General features: G+C 39.7%; 1 protein-coding gene across 2 annotated transcripts in view; it reads left to right on the plus strand.

Annotated features, from left to right (window-relative positions):
* The window catches only part of CREB5 (cAMP responsive element binding protein 5), a 254,107-nt gene that overhangs the window by 47,946 nt on the left and 186,326 nt on the right, over window positions 1–19,835 (plus strand). For both annotated transcript variants that reach the window (XM_065665956.1, XM_065665957.1), the window contains one exon: window positions 8,860–8,981. In XM_065665956.1, coding sequence (XP_065522028.1) covers window positions 8,860–8,981 — 122 coding nt within the window. The remainder of the gene's footprint in view (window positions 1–8,859; window positions 8,982–19,835) is intronic.

Genomic DNA, 19,835 nt, shown 5'->3' on the forward strand with positions numbered 1-19,835 from the left:
TTTCAGTTTCTTATGTAGGTTTTTCTTATATAGTCTTTTTGTGCTCTTTTCTGAGTAACCACACATCGGTGGCTTGCTGGCATTCAGAAAGTGCTGGGAAAAGTCAAGCTAGCCTTAATCTCACTGCTTCTCTCCTCTCCTATTCCTTTTCCTGTTGTATATACTTTGGGCTATAGTAACGTATTATTAAGAATAATATCACTGGGATTTTTCAGGTTTCAAAATAATTGTAGAAAAAACTTATGATGCAAATGTACGTATGTTAACCAGTGTTTGATATTTATCTTTTGAAATGGGCTTCTTCAAGGTAAATTGTGCTGGTTTAAGTGTGAATGCATAATGACTAAAGGGTCTCCAGCAGACTAACACTTTTATGGGTAAACAACTTCTATTTTAGTTGAAATGATAATTGTGTGTCAATGGGTTGCGCATATTTGATTTGTGTTCTTTTTTTTTTTTTTTTTTTTTTTAATTGGGACTTTAAGGACCACTGAGAAATCAAACAGACCTTGTCCCAGATAGAATTTATTTCTCTCTGACACTTATAAATGCCATAGTGGACTAAGTTTAGAAAAGGACAGTACACAGCACATTGAAGAGTAGGGCTCATAAACTGCCTGTGTGCAAGCTATGCCCACAGAATCCTGTGTTTGCAAGCACAAGTGACAAAATGCTGCTCTTGCACTTGGTCATGTCCTCTGGCAGTGAAACTGCTTGAGGACATCTATGCTGTGGGCACATTCACCCTGTGAAAGTGCTGGCTTTTGTTATGGCTTTCTGTTTGGCAAGGCTTTTGCTTGGGGGCAGTTTCTAAGGAGTATATTCTGTCATCAGGAGTCCCCTGGGTAGAGTACTCTGTTTATATTCGACAACTTCTATGATTTAGCTGTCCTGCTCATTTCAATGGGTTGCTTTCCCAGGCAAAAGGATTTGACTGGCTTTCGCCACTACGACCATTACTGAAGTCCCTAGACCCAGAGTTAACTAAGTATAAAGAAATGCAGAATTTTGTGGCCAGAAAGGCTCCAAGATTGCTTCTGATGAATGTATTCTTTGTGCTTTGTGCATGACAATCCTCTGTAGTAATAAGAGAGTAAAAAGCTGCAAGTACATCTGATTGTGATGGCCTGGCAACCTGGTATCGCCATGCATTGATTTTTCTTCCTGTGTTTGTTTCATGGATTTGTTTGGCATTTTGCAGTCCTTAGTTTGGAAGCATCATAGATCATCTGCTCTCTGCAGGGAGACATTGAAAAATAGTTGTTTCATTACCCACCGAAACCCTGGGGAAATCTAAATACCTTAAAGTTTAAGATGCTTTATTCTTGGATTTCATAATGAAAAATTAATGATATATGGGGAAAAGAGACAGACTTTTCTCTTAGACATTTGTCTTCATGTCTTCCTTCTTGCTTTTTGCATTTTTGCTTATTTGACTTTGCTTTTTTTTTTTTTCTGTCATTTTTGCTTATTTGACTTTGCTTTTTTTTTTTTCTGTCATTTTTGCTTATTTGACTTTGCTTTTTTTTTTTTTTTTTTTTTTTTTCTGTCATCAGTAGGTTCAAAGAATTGTAGCAGCAATTGCCCTGTAACAAACCAGGTGCTGTGTTAGCGTGGTGTTTTTTAACCCTCTTTTCGTTAGGCTGCCTAGCGGCCAGGCTTTCTCCTTTTCTCCAGTATGTTGCATACTATCTTTTAACGTGTTGTATTTTATCCAGTCATTATTAGTAATTATGCAAAATAGTGGGCTGTATGCACTCAGGTGACCATTAGAATTATCTACTCTGTTTCCAGTCTGGAGTCAGCATAATACCAATAATATTTAACACACACTAAGCATATCTTCTATAAATTATTGGAGGTAGGTGCTAAAACTGAGGGTCTGTTGGTCTTGTACCAATGTCTTAGCAACTAAGCAAAATACCGCTTTGGAAGTAGGAACTCGTTTCTTGTGTGAAAGCTGTGCTGAGGTCTGAAATAGCAATTTGTAAGTGAGAGGCAAAGTTATATCATATGTAAAGTTACATGTTAGGTGGGGACAGTTAATGTTGAATAAACATAATTCCGTAATCTGATTGAAACTATTGGTGTTACGCTGCTTTATCAGGTATGTCTATCCAAGAGTTGCCTTGTTATCAACTAGCTCCACTGTATTTTCTTCCATTTTTTCATGCTGGCTGAAGAAGAAGTTTTATTACATCTGGTGACTCTAAAGCTAATTCAGATACTCCAGATACCTACATACGCTAAATAGCTTTCTGTTCTCTCTATAAATGGGAGGGAAATCTGCCAAAGGCATTTCATTAAAACGCGATTTTTTGATAAAAATTTGACATTACTTTTTTTCTCTCTCTTTTTTTCTCTTTTTTTTTAATTAATGTTATTTGTTCCTTTTTTTGTGCATGTATTTTTTATTTTATTTTAATTTTTTTTCCTGTTAGAAAGTCTTGATATAGGTATGGATAGAGAGTCACTGATGGTTTCCATTTCCATCTTTCCTAGCCAAAAAAGAGCTGTTGCAGATAACACAGAATATCTTCTGTAAGTTTTGCATGCTAGTCATCATTGGAGGAAACTTTGTAGCTAGGCTGATGGCATAAATGTAATCTTTTTGCTGTTGTACTAACTGAAGATTGCATTGCTTTGAAACTCTGTAATACATTGTGTGTCAAAGCTTTTTTGTTTTAACACTGAAAATAATGTGTTAATGCCTGCAGGACAAATTGTTCCTTCCAGGTAAGTATTAAAAGCCACATGGAACTGAAGTTTGGGAGCTGGGGGTATGAGAATTCCTGTGGTATCAAGTTTGAGAAGGGGTGATACCACACCATTGTTGGAGTGGGGAAAGTCTTTCCAAAAGTGCTGCTAGCAAGTGCAGAATTACCTATAAAGAAACCTTGTTTTTTTTCATGATACTATTTACTGAAATCCAAACCAATCTAGATTTTTGGTGGTAAAGCAGACAGTGGAGATGATAGAAACATTCTTCCCTAGATGAAAAAGTATACGTGCTAAAAGTAGTGCAAATGTATTACTTTTCCCAGGTAATGCTTATGTCAGTGAGGTAACATACATAATCCTTAGTTTGCTAATTTTTTTCCTTCTTGTGGTTTACTCAGGGAGGTTTATCTAGGCATGAATTTTGTGGAATGCAAAATGATTGGTTGTAAGGACCAATAATTTTGTTTGGTTTCTTGTTTGCTCCTGAAATACAACTGGTCAGGTTCTGAGTGACCAGAAGACATTATGGATGTGTAGGACCCAGTATGTGTAGCCCCAAAAGAAGTCCAACCAGCTCTTCAAACAGTGCATCTTTAAGCTCATTTGTGAGCCCCTGGGTGACGGCAGTTCCACCAGGTACAACTAGGTGCACCTCTTATTCATCTCCTCTTCCATCATCTGCTTGAGGTGTTGTGACCTTGAACTTCTGGGTGCACTTGGGTAGTGACCTGTCAAATTAATAAAGAAATTCTCAGGACATTCTTTTTTCCTTGTGGCTGCTTGATGGGCAGCCCTGCAAATTTCAGTGCTAGCGCTATTACTCTGACTTTGTTTTCATTGTATGAAAGTATAACATGGGTAAGTATAGAACTTCAACAGAGCCCACAGCTGAACAAGCCAAATGCCTGTTATTACTGCACATCAGACTAAACTTTTCTTTTGAAAGATGAAGAATCAAGTTACACACCGTGGAGCTGTGCTGTTGGGTATCTTTTTCTGAATTGGAATTCTATTTTTCTTTGTTTAAATTGAAGCTTATTTCACATAACTGTCCTTTGGTTCTCCAGGGAGTTTTAACTGGTATCATGCATTAAAGTTTTCATTTGTGCTTTGAGAGATTAAATCATAGGATCCAAGCTAGTTTTACAAAATGCATTCTGGATGATTCAAATAAACTCTCTCTATAGCAAACTAATGTTGCATTTCCTGAGCTGTTGTTTTCAAAGCAGTATGTTGAGATTAATTGTCCTTTCTGAGGCTATTATGTCTGTAATTGCGCTCCACCCCCCCCCCCCCCCATGAGATTACAATGAAACCCCCATGCCACACCAAGCATAATGAGTATATAATGGAATCTTTTTACTTTACTGAAGACTTCAAATTCTTCATTGCCTTACAGCATATATTTTTCAGCGGGTCTAGAAGATCAGGCATCACTTCAGACATTGAGGACAGTTTCTCAAAACAGCAGCCAAAATGCACTCAATATACCAGGTTCTGGTCAGAATCTGCTGAGTGCTTCTGAAATCCTCTCTTATACGATACAGTAGGTTAACTTGTGATCTGCACAGGTGAGATCATTTGATCTTGCTCTGGGGCTTTTATATTATCTATTTACATTATTGATGTTTATTTAAACTCATTGTTTCTTGCAGCTTTTCTTGACATGACTGTGTCATTAGAGAGGCAAAATATTTACCTAAGTAATAGGCTGAAGAGACTATATATTGCCTAGTCTGAAGCTTGACGGGTTCTGTGTTCAACCTGGTGCTAAAGGCGAGATACGTGTTAACTTCTTAAGTAATTGTCAGATGACACAGTTTCACTTGGGAAGTGACAGCTGGCTAAAGGTAGATACCTCAAAGCATAGTAGCAGTTGTGGATGGAAAGACTTTTACATGTTGAAGTACGGGACTGGGTTAGAATGGCTGCTCAGTATAACAGCCAGATACCTAGGGTTAACCCAGACACACCTTTATCCCAAGCTGCCCAGTCCAAAATGCAGCTTGTGACATTAAAAGTGCTGGGTTGTATGGGTAACAGTGTGCCTGCAGGACAGCTTCTTACAGTAATGTGTGTCCTCAGCAGGAATGCTGAGGACACACAGGAAGGAATGCTGAGGACGGTGCTACATCTGTCTGAGTTTTGGTCCAGTCGGGTCTGGCATATTCAATTGCTGAAGTACAACAAATCAGAGCCCTGTTCTCAGTGAGCCTGCAATAGTTGTGGGCGCTGGTGATAGCAACAAAAGGTTTGTTTGTACCAACAGGGAACAGTGAGGTCAGGCACAAGCTGTTGGAACTATTAATGCATTTTTAAGTGCTGAGAATTAGGAATATTTTATTAATTCTGGGAGACCTGAATATGCAATTTATGCTAGGGTCTCCTTTGTGATACTGTTCCCAGTTAAACCACAAAGGCTTGCCTAATCTAGGTTAAAGGGTTACTGTGATGTTGAGAGTAATATATTCTGCTACCCCTTTGCTCACCTCCTGAAGGAGAATTAGTGTTTTGCAGAGGCAAAATAGTTGGTTTCCTGAGAAGCAAAGAAAGCCCACTGGAATTGGTAGCCCTAAAGTCCTGAAATCAGCAAGTGTAGTGTATGTGCAGTATAACTACTGTAATATGTAAAGTCTCAATATTTGAAAGTCTGGATCTTTATCAGTTCTGCTCTCATACAACACAGAAGTTTTGTGGTTGTTGAAGGTTGTTTGTGTGGATGTTGAAGGATGAAGTATTTTAAAGTGGAGAGGCAGCTCTTGTTTTGCATCTGGCTGAGCTGGCTTCCAGCAGATCTGTGAATGGAGTTTGGGCCAGGTGCTTGGTGGTGTGTTCCCTTCCCAACTGGGAGGAAAGAGGGGCTGCCTGTTCTAACAGATCTTCTTGTGAATTCCTGTCTCTGCATTCTGGATCATAGAAACTACAGTAACCATATGGGGAGACTGAAGTAGTAATTTAAGTTCACCATGTCAAGATGTAGGTGGTGTAAAAGGTGTCATTAATCTATCAGTGTTGATGCTTTTAGATAATAAAGTAGTGGATTGGAAAGATCAGCTGTAGGCAACACATTTGATTATCTCAGACTGCTTTTAGTGCAGGAGATACACTTTCACTATGTACAGAGAAAAGCTGATGAGGCCTTTGTGCATTTGAAGTCACATTCATGCTCTGCGTTGCTTGTTTTCACTGTTACTTCACTGAGATAAATTTTTTTGTGTGTGTCTGTCTAACACTCATGAAATAGATGCTGAACAGATCTGGAACTTCAGCTACATGTGCCTGAGCACCACCTTGAAACCCATTAAGATGCTTCTGAGCTAATATAGCTGTTGTAGTAATGCTTTATTTCTGTATCAGCTGTGTACCTTGATGGAAAATAACAAAACCTCATCTACGTTAGTGTATTCTCTTCTGCTCTGTCCCCAGATTTTTGACTCTGGAAAAAAAAATAGGATTTTTGATTTCAGTGAAAGTGGCGCCATCAACTTGTTAATGAAAACCTGGTTTCTCATTTTGGTGATGAAATTGTTACCTTGCTTATTTGATACGGATATACCACTTCTAAAAATAAAACATTTCCTGTATTTGCCTCGCATTCAAATACTAACAAACCCTTTATGCCCAGGAAGGCTTGACAATGATTCTCTTGGTTTTCCTACAAAACAGTTGTGTTGTTCACTAAAGTAATATTTAATCCTTTTTTGGAAATCAAATATATTTCTCCTGCTTTTTAGTACACTTCATTTCCAGCACAAACTCCAGTCCAAAGGCCAAACACAACCCTGGTGTAAATCTACTGAGTTCAGTGAGGTTACCCTAGAGATTAGTTTGACACTACTTTGTTTAGTATATGAACCTGTAAAGTGCTGAGTGTCCTCAGCTCCCATCAATGTCAGCACCCATCAATGTCAGCACCTCGTTGACTCAGCTCCTTGTGCTAAGTTCTTTCAAGATTCTTGGAAAGTCTTATGTTTCTGACTCTGGTAAGACGGTAGTTAGCCGTGAAAGACTAATAGATAAATATGTGTGCATTCCCAAACACTTGAGTTTTGTTTCCCTTAAGCTCACAAGTAGGATGCCCAAGCCAAAACAAATAAGGCAGAATTTTAACTTCAAGGACTTGCTTTTCATGTTACACCAATATGTTCCATCAGGAACATAAATGCAAATGGGTGTGTCTGCCCATTGATTACTTGAGAAGCTCAAACCTTCAGGGCCACTCCTGACACAGGTGGAAATTGGCTTCAGCTGGTTTTATAATGGAGGAGGCTGATGTTCCCTCTAAGTTTCCAAGTGGAAACTGTATTTCTGTTTGCATGCACTGCTTTTGTGCTGCCTTTTGTTTGAGGGTTGCTGTGTGTTTCTATGCTGATTGAAGGAGAAACATTAGAACTTGACCCAGCTTAGCTAGGTGAAAGAAACTGATTTTTTTTTTTCTTCTCAAGCTCAATGGTGTAGGAAGATTATTTTTTTTTTTCTTGAGGTCAGAATTGGCCCAATATGGGCCACTGGGGTTAGTGCGGCAGAGTTTTCATTCTGTAAAGAATGAATTTCAAACAATAGGGTAGTTGCTCTTTAGCTTGCAAAAGAGGAGACTGAGGGGTGACCTCATCAATGTTTACAAATATGTGAAGGGTAGGTGTCAGGATGATGGAGCTAGGCTTTTTTCAGTGATATCCAGTGATAGGACAAGGGGCAATGGGTGTAAACTGGAACATAGGAAGTTCCACGTTAACATCAGGAAGAACTTCTTTACTGTAAGAGTGACAGAGCACTGGAACAGGCTGCCCAGGGGGGTTGTGGAGTCTCCTACACTGGAGATATTCAAGGCCCGCCTGGACAAGTTCCTGTGTGATGTACTGTAGGTTACCCTGCTCTTGCAGGGGGGTTGGACTAGATGATCTTTTTAGGTCCCTTCCAACCCTTGGGATTCTGTGATTCTATGATTCTGTGATTATGCAGAAGATTATTTTTGAAGAGAGTGAATCCAGTCTTTCCATAAGATTAGGCACAAAGCAGCTTGAGCTGGAATGAGGGCTTGGAAAAAAGGAACCAACAGGTAAGGAAAGAGTTTTTTATTATTTTTTTCTTAAATGTGTGTAAAACTGATAGGATCATGTGGACTTTCCCCCCCTTCTGCTAATATGGTTCTGTACTGTAATTTTGAGCGGGAGATGGAAAAGGTGAGGTGTAGTAGTTAAGAACTTGCCTAAGAATGAATAGAGGTGCCTCAGAGCTTGACCTTTCAGGAGTTCCCAAGTTTGCTCTTAAACTTGCACTTCCTGAAGAAGGCCCAAGGTCATCACTGAAAATAGAGTCCACAGGGCAACGCAGCTCATCTATCTGACAGGTTTTTGAAGAGGTGGGGGAAAATCTTGTGCTTTCTTGAGTCCCTGTTGCCTGTGGCGCTAGAGATGCCTGTCCTTCCTCACATTATTTCCGAGAAGGCGAAAGAGTTCCTAGAGATGAAGGCATGCATTAAAAGTATTTTGACTCCAAATCTCTTGCCTTATGTGTATTGCACTTTCAGGTGTAAAACACATAAGAATGCTTCTTTGTGGTCAAAGTTTAACATTTCATTGGTTTTTCTAAATGTCATTTAACTCTTTCAAAACTCTGTTAGAAGCAGACTTCTCATTGTGGCTAACTTCATGGGTTTTGCAAAGAATGTGTATGTTTGGGGTGGTTTTCAAGCACTTGAAGGTGTTAACTAACATGTATCTGCAGCAGTGACCTGTGTGCTGTGATGTAAATGTGCTTTGTGATACGCACTGTGCAGTGTTTTGCATGCACCTATTATTGAAGGTTTATAAACAATGACGATGACCACGATGACCACTTGCACACTTTAAGGTTATGTACTTGTGTTATGTGCCTTGTGAAAATCTGGCCTGTTGTCTTCCTGGTTGAATGATGAACAGTGCTGTGTGTTTTCAGACACTGCTGGCAAACACTGGCTGTCTGCAGTGCATTGTGTTGAAATTCAGCGCCATGTGGTTTGTTTTTAATGATGGTGTGGTATTGATGGGAAGGCATGGAGAGGTTAGCTAGAACCTCTTTTTCCCTGGAAGGCAATATAATTGTCTCCTCCTCCTTTTAGTATTAAATACCAATGATCATTTCTTGTCATATTCTCAGATCAGACTCCTACACCAACACGCTTTCTGAAGAACTGTGAGGAAGTGGGCCTCTTCAATGACATTGATTGCTCCCTAGAGCACGAGTTTAGGAAGGCACAAGAAGAAGAGAACAACAAAAGGGTGAGTTTGAGCACACTGAACCCTTCCTCCTGTTTTTATATTCTTGAAACTTTAAAGGACATGTTTCAATATCACTATCTGTGAAAGCAGATTGAGCTCTGCTACCTGGTAGTAACCTTTTGGTTAGAAACTAGGTGGCACTATAAGATGTGACATACTTTTTAAACTATTGAAACAGTTGACAAATATAAACCCCCCAAACCAGCAAAACTCCAGCATTGCATTTCCAGAAGTGTGTAACTGTGTTTGCCAGGGTTTGATTCCAAGTCTCTGCCTTTAAGTAAACTGTAACACAAACCACACACCTCTTGAGGGAGAGGCTTGGGAAAATTATTTCATCTTTGAAGTGAGGACTGCAAACTTGCTCAAATGCATGATAGAGAAATGTGGATAATGAAGGAGCATTTATTTAAGAAAAAAAAAAGGAAAAAAAGTTTTGCTCTTTCCTCTGCAACATGACGGGGCCCTGGATTTATTTGTCATCATTACTGTTTCTGTATTTCTCATAAAGTATTTGTGTTGAAGGGAGAAACTTTAACTTGTAATACCTAGTAGATAATGTATCCTGTTCTCAAATAGTATTCTTTTAGTTTCAGTATTTGTAAGTTTTGCTTGAATGATATATTTATATGAGGTTAAGTGTACTCTTGTGCCCAAAGGTTGTTAAGGTATTTTGAGGGATCCTAAAGAGCTGTTAAAATTTTCAGGGACTAGTAAAACAGCTTAATGCACTATGGAGGCCGGCAAGAGCTAATGCACGAAATTTTAACTTTTCAAATAAGATCCAAAGTTCTGGTTGCTTTTGAGGACTAAAACACGAGTAATGTGCAACTTCCTACCTCAGCATATTGCTCCCTGCAGCCCTCCAGTAACCTGCCCAATGCTTCCCCTTCACAACGTTCTCTTTGTGTTCCTGTTTTCCCCTCTCCCATTTCTGTGGCTCTTGGAAATTCCTGTGTAATGTGTCCCCTGCCATAGGAGTTCCCCAGTTATTGAACAGTGTGTTATTTGAATTAGTTCTCACGGTAATCTCTATTTGTCTAATTTGAACATTAACCGAGACCACAGACTAGAAGTAGGAAAAGGCTGCTATGAAGCAGCTATGGTGCTGAAGCCAGAGGGGACTTTTTGTTAGCTTGCCTCAGCATTATTTTGCCTTTCAGGGTGTCTGTGCTCCCAAACTGAAAGGGCTTCCTCTGTAGGTCCTATTTCTTATGGCTCCTGTATTGTCATTTCCTTTGCCTGTTGGTGATTGCTATCCCACTCAAAATTCAAACATGTGAGGCATATGTGCTGCTGGGCTTATGAAAGGCAGCAGCATTTAAAGATCTTGAGACTTGCAAAGTAAAGGCCAAGAGGGCTTTTTTTGGGGGGGGGGGGGGGGGAAGAAGAGGTAAAGCTGGTTGCTGAGGTACAGAATGGGATGCAAGGCTTGTAAAAAGAAGGTGAGAAGGGAGTCTAGGAGTGGTTTGGCTTTGGTTTTATAAGGAACAGAGTCCAGGGATGGTTTATTTGTGGCTTGTAAGGAAAGAGACTGGGAAAGGTAGAGGAAAGGTATGCTGAACAAAGGAAAAGAGCGTCCAAAGGTGAGAGTCCAAGTTTTGGTTGAGGACTGGGAAAATAGCCCTGACTGCCCTCACGGCTTTGTGTACAGGATGAATGTTAGGAAACAGCCGTGTAATGGGATAAGTGTGTCTAATTTTGGATTTAACTTGTTAAAACTTGTCTTATGTACTGCAGTGGGGAGTCTTAGGCAGAGTCAAGGGGAACATTTCTGTACACTGCTACTTCTTCACAAATTAGAGGATTCTTAAGCAGTTCTTTCTGCATGGTATTTATTTTGCACAAGTGGGAGGTGAGGAGAAATCTACTGATGTAGACTTCTGCACAGTTTGCAACATCAAGAACTGCAATCTGTGGCTGAGTCCATTTCAGTTTACATGTGGTTGCTGCATAATCTGATTAAAACCTAGACAAAGGCATCAAGTTTTCTGATAATGAGCAAATGAGTGGTGGCAGGGAGGGAAATCGTAAAAATTAAAAGAAAAAAGGGGGGGGGGGGGGGGGGAGAAAGTCCAAAAAGCTGACTAACCTGTAACATTTGCTCTGTGTTTCCAATTAATCTGCTGTATGCTCATTCTTACATTACCAACTGATTGCCAGATAGGAACCTGAAGCAGGCTCCAGTAGCACTTTATGCAAATGCAAGAGACAAAGACCATGACAGAAAGGGACTCCTCAAGCTGCAGCTATTGCTAACAAAATGTTTCTAACAGCCTGTCCCTAGAATGTGAGTGCCGGACCTACCAAGCCTTGCAGACTAAGACTAGCTGCATGGAAATCTTACTCATGGCTCAGAAAAGTAATCCAAAAATATTTTTGGTTGTGTTAATTTCTCTGGACTCTGAAAGAAATACTTTTGTTTATTTTAGTATATCGCTGTGGCTTAGCGCACAGCTTGACGCTGAAATCTTCTAACAGAAAAACACTCATTCTATTTTTTTTCCTCCTTGAGTCATCATTTGAAAACTCAAAGGATAAAGTTTAATTGGCTGCATTATTTCTTCCTTTTGTTCTTTTTTTTTTTTTTTTTTTTTTTCTTCTGAGCAGGAGCTCATGGATAATCCATGAGAACTTGCTGTGATTAAGCTGGTTATGTGAACTGGTGACATTCCAAAGTAACTGTGAAGCACTGAGCGCACATTTTCAGGAACAACGTGTGTACCTTTTTTTGTAAAGGTAGTATTGAGAGGAAAGCGCTTGCATGAATATCCTAGCTGCTTATCTAGGAACAAATCACTTAACAACTTTATGCCATATTTGCTCATGTGTTAAGTGGGAGTACTCTGTCTTTCTGCCTTCCATACTTGATATGTCCTATGGTCGTAAACTCATGTCAAGGACCATCTCTTACAGTATATGTTGGTTAGCCTCTGCTTGGGGACTGAGTGGATGCAAGTAGTAATAATGCTGGTTACTTCCAGGATCTAAATTGAAATGAGAAAGAAGTTATAAATTGAAGTGGGATTGTCAGTTTGTTTGGCTCCTCTGTTGCCTCTACCATCAAATATTAGCTGCATACTTGCAGCTTTCTCATCAGCTTGAGAAAGGCCTACTCCTTAAATGCAAAGGATGCTATAGATCAGCCACGAGCATACTGATAAGCGTATGAGAAAGAGGCTTTTTATATCCTCTTGATGGCACTCTTCCTGACATAAGCATCCTATCTGTCAATTTCACCACCAAAATTAGCACAGGTAAAAGCATACCTATACTATATTTCTGCTTGGAAAGGTGTAAATATTACAGCTTTTATGAACTTGAGTCAGGCAGCAATCGGCAGCTTGGCCCTAAACAAAATCTGCAGCCCAAATCAACAAGGCAGGTAGTACTGCCAGATCAGATGACCATTTTAGCCTACTGGTTGCAGGTTTTAGGTTTACACTGCTGGGAGCATTAAGTATCCAAAATATTTGTAGTGGGTTATAAATGCAAACACATGACTTTTGCTGCTACTGGATAGGCCCTGCTGTTGCATCTTGTTTTGAGCATTGAGGCTGAGAGGATAATGTCAGACAGGAAGGGTCAGGATCTGTTTGTGAATAACTAATTGGACCTGCTTCCTTAAAATGCATCTAGCCTGACCTCCCTGCATGAAATGAGAAAAAGTGGAAATATGCTCAGTATAGCACTTAGAGTACTCTGAAATAGTTGAGTATTTTAAATGTGAGGCATTTTCTCATCAGATTCTGCTTATGCTAGAATTTGGATGCACCACTTTCTAAGGCTTATCCTGCAACTTTGAAATTTTCTAGCCAGTGTTCAATGCTGCATGATAACATGTAAACTGTGCAAATGGGTCAGGGAAACGGCTATTCTCAATGCTTTTTGGGGGTTGTTCAATGTCAATTCAGGAAACTTGTGGCCAGCAATTCCTCTGCGCGGCTTAATATTCCTGTTCTAAGTATACTATCCCACTGCAGGCACCTCACTGCTAGGAAAACATCTGTGAATTGAAGTAGTCCAGTAAAAAAATAGAAGAAAAACAAATATAGAGCATTTGGTGGCTGAATAAGTTCAGTCTACACAATGATCAAAAAGCCCAAATATCCAGCCTAATTGTGTTAAACAAGGGATGATGCTACAGTCTGATGTGTATGTGGAAGGTATTAACTTGTGCTGAACTCAGTGACTCTCTGACTACCAGCAGGGAATTCTTGCAAATGTTTTTCTGAATGTCATAGCTCTGTGCTGTAGCCTGTGAGTATGGCTAAGATGATCTAATTCAGGGCAAGATGGAAGTGATAGAATCTGTCTCTTGAGCAGTGTAGTTTGGTGAAAAATTTAACGTGATTTCTGCACCTTGTGTACATTACATAAAATTTAAACCTGTCCCACAGGTCTTCCCGTCTGCCTTCTGAAAAGTTTGCAGAAAAAAGCATGATGGCTTTTGTTTGATTTAAGTGTTTTTTAAAAAGGAAACCTCTTACATTGAAACAAGGAGATAAAAAGTAAATACCAAATCAGTTCACCTAAATCTGATGGAATAAGAATGCCCAATAAACATTTCTTCTGTTGCACAAACTTAGTAGGGTTTGCTGCGTGTTTTTTTTTTTGTTTTTTGTTTTTTTTTTTTTTTTAAGCTTAATTTAAATTAACCCACCAAAAGAGGGGCTGATACTGTTCAGCCATGTCACTGGGAGCAGAGGCAGGCCCTGGGGGACACGCTGCTCTTTTGCAGAAGGTGCCATTTTGAAATCTTTTGACTTTCCCAATAGGAGAACTTGCAAGAGTTGTGTTGGTTGGATATCAGAAAACACTTCATACCTTGTTTTAATCTGGTCCATCATTCCATTAAAGCAGAAGGTTCATGCTTACATTTAATCATCGACAATACAGTAGCAGTGCAGTAAAGGGGACTCTTGAACAGGAAAGAGTGATACGGTACCCATATATGAAAAGAAAAAGATATCTGTATGTTGATAAAGCACATCGCACAAATGTTTGGATTTTAGAGGCTTGTATTGTATGGTAATAGGCTATATAGTGGTGGCAACACGCTCTGTTGATGAAAGAGAAGAACAAGGATGGAGGGTTCATTTTGGTGGTTGGTGTGGCTGGTGGATAAAAAATTCAATGCTGGCCATTTACGGAAACCAGCTCCCTTCCCAAGGAGTGCACTCATCTGACTTTTCCCCCCCTCACATGATTAATGTGCATCACAGGGCCATGCTTCAAGAATATGTGTACATTTTGTGTCCAGTTTTGTAGTAATGCAGGACAGGACACCTGCAGATTGATTTCCTTGTAAACATGGTCCTGTGGGAGGTGGTGTCAATGCTACGGTGTGCTGGTGTAGAACTGTATGACTTCTGAGTGTGCGCCCTGCCTCTGCAGCAATCAGTTTTCCCTTGTGAATACTCTGAAACCCTAGTGGGGTTATTGAGAAGGATGGTGGGGTGGTAGATATTTCAGAGGCAAGTGCTCTGAAACAGCTGAATTTCACTAGTGAAGTAATATAAATGAGCAAATTTGTAAGCCTGCTCCTTGTGCACTTGTGGCTCAACTGACAGTCTGTACAGCAGAAGAAAGCAAAGACCTATCTTTAAGTGCTTGGTTATTTTTTTATTTTTTTCTTTTTAATTATGCAATCATAAATACACATATATGCGTTCTCCCTGCATTTGTCTAAATATGATGTAAGGAAGTCCGTATTTTTTTTTTCAAGTCAAAGGTCCCTCTGACTTCTTATTCTTCCACCAAGACTGAGTATCTTATATGGTATATTGTAATAGATACAAAATAAGACTAGGCATGATTTATGTTAATATAGTGTTTAACGACCAGGGTACTGTGGCTGTAGGTATTGTAATAACTTCAAGCCGTTACTTTGTTAATCAGTTAAACTGTTGTCAAGGTGACAGCTCAACTCTTGAGATCAAAACCCAAAATATCACCCCATATCCAAAGATTTCATTATAGTGCCTATACTCTAAGTCATGGGATCATGGAATAGTGAGGGCTGGAAAGGACCTTAAGATCGTCTAGTTCCAACCCCCCTGCCATGGGCAGGAACACCTCACACTAAACCATGTCACCCAAGACCCCATCTGACCTGGCCTTAAACACTACCAGGGATATAACATCTGTATCTGTTAAGATGTGTGCACAGCATAGCACTTCTTATGTGTTATGCATTGAAGTAGTGTAAGAATACATTATAACTCTGTATTAGAGTTTTTCCAGTGGGTTATTCTGAGGTTTTATATGCAGTAATTGCATCAGGCTATTGATCTGCTTTATGGGCTCACTGTTGCTTTATTAACCCCCTTTTTCCTTCATAACAAGCTTCTGCAGCATTCCTATGGAGAAGGTAAATGCTTTGTCTCTTATTTTCTAAGGAAAAACAGGTTCCATGGAACATTATTTTCCAAAGCTCCTTTGTAGTGAGACACCAGGCTCTTGAAGGAATCACACACATGGAATGAGAATTGCAGGGGAGCTGGGTGCTCTCCACCGTTCTACCAAGCATCTATCTGCCTCTTTTGGTTCCAAAATAAGTTCAGCAATCTGGCCTCAAAAGATTGATAGACACCTTCAAAGGCATTTTGGTGCCTTGCTTTCACTGAAATAAAGCAGAAGCGAATTGGTGAGCTACCATAAAGGATCTGGGCTTAAGTGACGTGCTGAAAATTACACAGGAAGTCTGTGGCAGAGCCTCGGATTGATTCCATATCTCCTCGGTCTCCGCATAGGGCATCCCGCAAACCATGTGTGTTAAAGATTTATCAGCTGTTGTTCAGTGTTGCTAAAGACAGGAAGAATGCTCTCCTCCTCTCTCCAGATGGGTAGGCTTGCTAGATTTTAACTGCTTTTCTTAACTTGCAGAGCTCTGATGATAGACATGTGGTGGCATGTTGTATTTTATATGGCAGTTCTGCAGTTGGCACATTAGTCCCCTGATTTTGTGAGTCCTGTTTTGAGCGTGTATCTATGTCCAGACACTTAGTTGCCATGCTGAACTGTGTTACAAAAGGGAATCTTCCTGCCTAGTGGTGCAGAAAACCTAGGAAGACAACAGAGTTCATATCATGACCTTGCAGAAATATTCAGAAGAATAGGCTTTAACCTAGGCTCGTTACTGATAGTACAATGTCTTATGCTCTGCTGGCAGGCAGGTCTGTCTTATCTTCTGTAGCAATGAACTGTGTTTGAATGGATTTATGGGTTTAGATCCTCATACTCTGAGAGAAGACCTGATCGTTTTTTCAGCAGTAAGTGCCTAAATCATGCAGAAAGTCATGTCTTGAAGGCATACGTTTCTGATTGAGCTAACCCTCCCTAAGCATAATCCTTCCATGCTCTTCAGAGTTCCGGCTGATGAATCATCCTGCAGAGCTCAGTCAGGACAGTCCACTTTCCTTCTGCTTCATATTGTCTCTGTCCCAAAGAAGTTGAGTCACCCTCTTGTAATGTTTGGGGTTTTGTTATGTTTTGTATATTTTGGCTACCCCAAAAAAAGGAGGCCTGCCTGATTGCATTCTGACATTTCTTTCACAACCCCATTGCATAGTTGAGCATTTTGCCTTGGTCTTCCTATGAATGTTTTCAGTCACACAGCTTTCTTGTTGCCAGTTCAGATTTGAGCAGCATGGACTGAATGGCACACGATGAAGAGATAAAGCTTCCTTGTAGTGGCATTTTTATAAGGCTATCTCTTAAGTAAAGTCCCTAAATCTTGGCAATCTCTTTAGAGCATACACTCTGCTATAAAACATGAGCTCTTTGCTCCCCAGAGTGGACTGAAGCCTATATAGTTGGGTAGGTAATCAGATACTGCTGATATATTTCAGAGCAAGGTGCACTTTTACTTTATTTATGAAGATAGACATGCTGGTCGAGGGCTTAATCACAGCTGATAAATCATTTTAAGAAAGCCTATTAGAACCATATGCTGATTCTTTGTATTAATATGGTGTATCTGTTTCCAGTCTAATAAGGCAGGGTCTCTTCCCCCTCTCCGTCCCCCGCTGCCTGGTGTGTGAACTATTTATCTGTTTAAGTGATATTGCTTGCTTGGGGGCATTCTCCTCTTTGAGAGGTGTTGTTAATAAAGCAAGGTGAACAGAGGAGTGAGGGGCTCCCCCTCTCCAGAGTAAACAAACCTGCGTGTTTTCAGTCACCTTTGTTGTGATGGAATTACAGAGCAAAGGTCCAAAAGCTGAGACAAGGAAACCTATCACTTAAAGCCTAGAGAACCATGGCATGCCCTTTACAGCAGCATAAGGTTGTCATTTTGGCCCAGGTGGTTACAATCCCAAAGGCCGAGAGCTGCAAGGGGGTGAGTATGCTGACATGACGGTTACCTCACCTTTCCCTCACTTGGAGAGGGCTGCTGCAGGAACAGGTTCCATGGCCATCTAATGAGATCCACATTGGTGAAGTTACTCCTTGCCAAGTCCTATTTATCATTAATTGGTGGGCTCACTTGCAGATCTTTCCTATTATTTGCTGATTATGCCCCTACACATTTTATTATCTTGCCAAAATTCAAATGTTAATAATTTCTTGATTTATTGTTTGTTTATAACTCTGTCTACTGCCTAAATGGATGTTGTTAGATTTCAAAACAGCAACAGCTCTTATGCTGAGTTTCTTTCACATTTTGCACATGGCAGTCGTCTATTTATAAACCTCCATAGGGACTCCTAAACCTTTACAGTTGGGTTCCTCCCACTACTTCAGCCCCTTTTCTCCCTTGCTCCCCCAAGGCAAGTCTTATTTTTTTGGCATAAAGACAATGACGGTGATTGTTATGTGCAGAAAATGCCCACAAGCTATGAACTGTAAGGACTTTTAATTTGTACCTCAACCAAAATAAATTAGAAATTACAGATATCCAGAAGAGGAAGGGTATTTTCACCTTAAGGTAGGAGATCCTGATCTGAGTTACCGGGATTCTTTAGTCTTCCAAAATATGAAACTGAAAAACTGAAAACTTGCTTTGCAACAGTGGTGTGCGCTCTGTAGCATGACTCGTTTCTAGTACTGTACAAAGTTACTGTACTTTTAAAAGTCCCCAAACTTTGTTAAATTTGAAGTACTTCAGGGTAACAAAAGGAATAGTGGAGAAAGAAAGAAGCCAGAACAACTGAGCACATTCCGTGGCAGTTAATGAATGCTGGAGCTGGATGTATAGCTTCACATATCTCTGGGGCAGCTCCATTGACTGTAATGGAATTTAAATTTTTAGCCTATTATAACGACGCAAAGATCCGAAGGGAGAAAAGTCTTTGCTCAGAGACTAAGGAAAAAAGAACATCCCATGGTGGCGGAGTGATATGAAGTATCTGTGTACTTGTTTATCTCCTGATAATACATAAAAGTAGGGTCTTTCAAAAACCATACATGGGAGAAAAAAAATGTACATTTTAACTTATTCTGTTTGCTCTGTCACATGTTTCTCTACAGAAATTGCCATATCCACTCTTATAAAATAAATATCAACCTTTTTTCTTCCATGAAATGTGAGTAAACCGTGTGTGGCTCAATCTGGTCCCTGGGAAGCAAACAGACATCGGTTCACCATGTGAATGTTCATGTCAAAGTGCAGCTCTGCCAGCCAGTCTGGGGCTGGGTGGGGAGAGACACAGGGAGAATGAACTCAGTGTTACAAACTGTCTCTTTTGAATTTCTACAACCTATTAGTCACAGCAAGCTGCCCTTATTGATTTTGGTAAGAGAGGTCACTTTTAATCCTCTAAAGTGGAGAGAGCTGCATGCACTCTCCATAGCATGACATTAAAATTGACACAGCTCTGCATCAGTTCTGTGGAAATGCCCTAAACCTAGATGGATTATTGCTTTTCCTTTCAATGGATACAAGCTGCTAACCAGAGCATGCTAACCTAGATTAGGTGCAAAAGCTTTAAAATACTTGATAAAGAAAGCAGAGCCAAAAGAAGTTAGAATATGCGTGAGCACGTTAAAAAAGCTGCCCTTGCAGAAATAGGCCATTAGTCTTAAAAAAAACCTTTACTTTCTCCTTTTTTTTTTAAATTAAAAAGTCAACACAGAGGAGTTGATATTATCATATAAAAGAACACACAAAATCTGACCTTACTCTATGATTGTGAGGAAAGCTTTATTCTGGCTGATGGCCCTTGCTAGTTTTGTTTATGTTCTTTAGAGAACTAAATCTTTGAACACAATTAGAATAGAATAGTTCGACTTGAATCTTAAGTGTGCATCAAAATAAGCAGCAGAGGTGAACTCCCAGCAGTTTTCTTTTCATCTTTGTTATCCTTGCCCTGACCCGTTTTTCCTGCCTAATGATCATTTGTGGCATACCATTATTAAGAGAAATCTTCTTGAAGGAGAAATGCGCTTAATGGGTATAGGAAAATTATTGTGAGCCTAGAGAGGTATTTTTTTCTTTCTTTGGAATTCCAGAAAATGACTACTGCCCCTTGTGATTTTATGCTTGTTTTTATTTGGAAATTTGTTTTCTGAAGGTTTTGCTGCTTTATTTTTTGTTTGCTTGGGGTTTTTTTTTTGGGTTTTTTTTGGGTTTTTTTTTGTTTGTTTCTTGTGTAAAAATGTACAATGTAGTGTTTAGGGAAATTTCTTGGCTTGTCATGTAAGCCTTGTGTTGTCCCTTTTCATTACTTGTAGCTTGCTCCAGTATTTCTTATTAAAGGTTAGAAATTCCCCTTCTGAATAAAGACATCTGCAAAATGAAGTGCAGTAAAAAACATTAAGGTACAATGTCAAACTCTAAGCTATGCAAGTGCAGTGTATGTGATGATGGAGGTGCTTTACTTTAATGCCACATCACTTTTCAGTAAGCATTTT

This window comes from Lathamus discolor, chromosome 2, assembly GCF_037157495.1.
Source record: "Lathamus discolor isolate bLatDis1 chromosome 2, bLatDis1.hap1, whole genome shotgun sequence".
Lineage (NCBI taxonomy): Eukaryota > Metazoa > Chordata > Aves > Psittaciformes > Psittacidae > Lathamus > Lathamus discolor.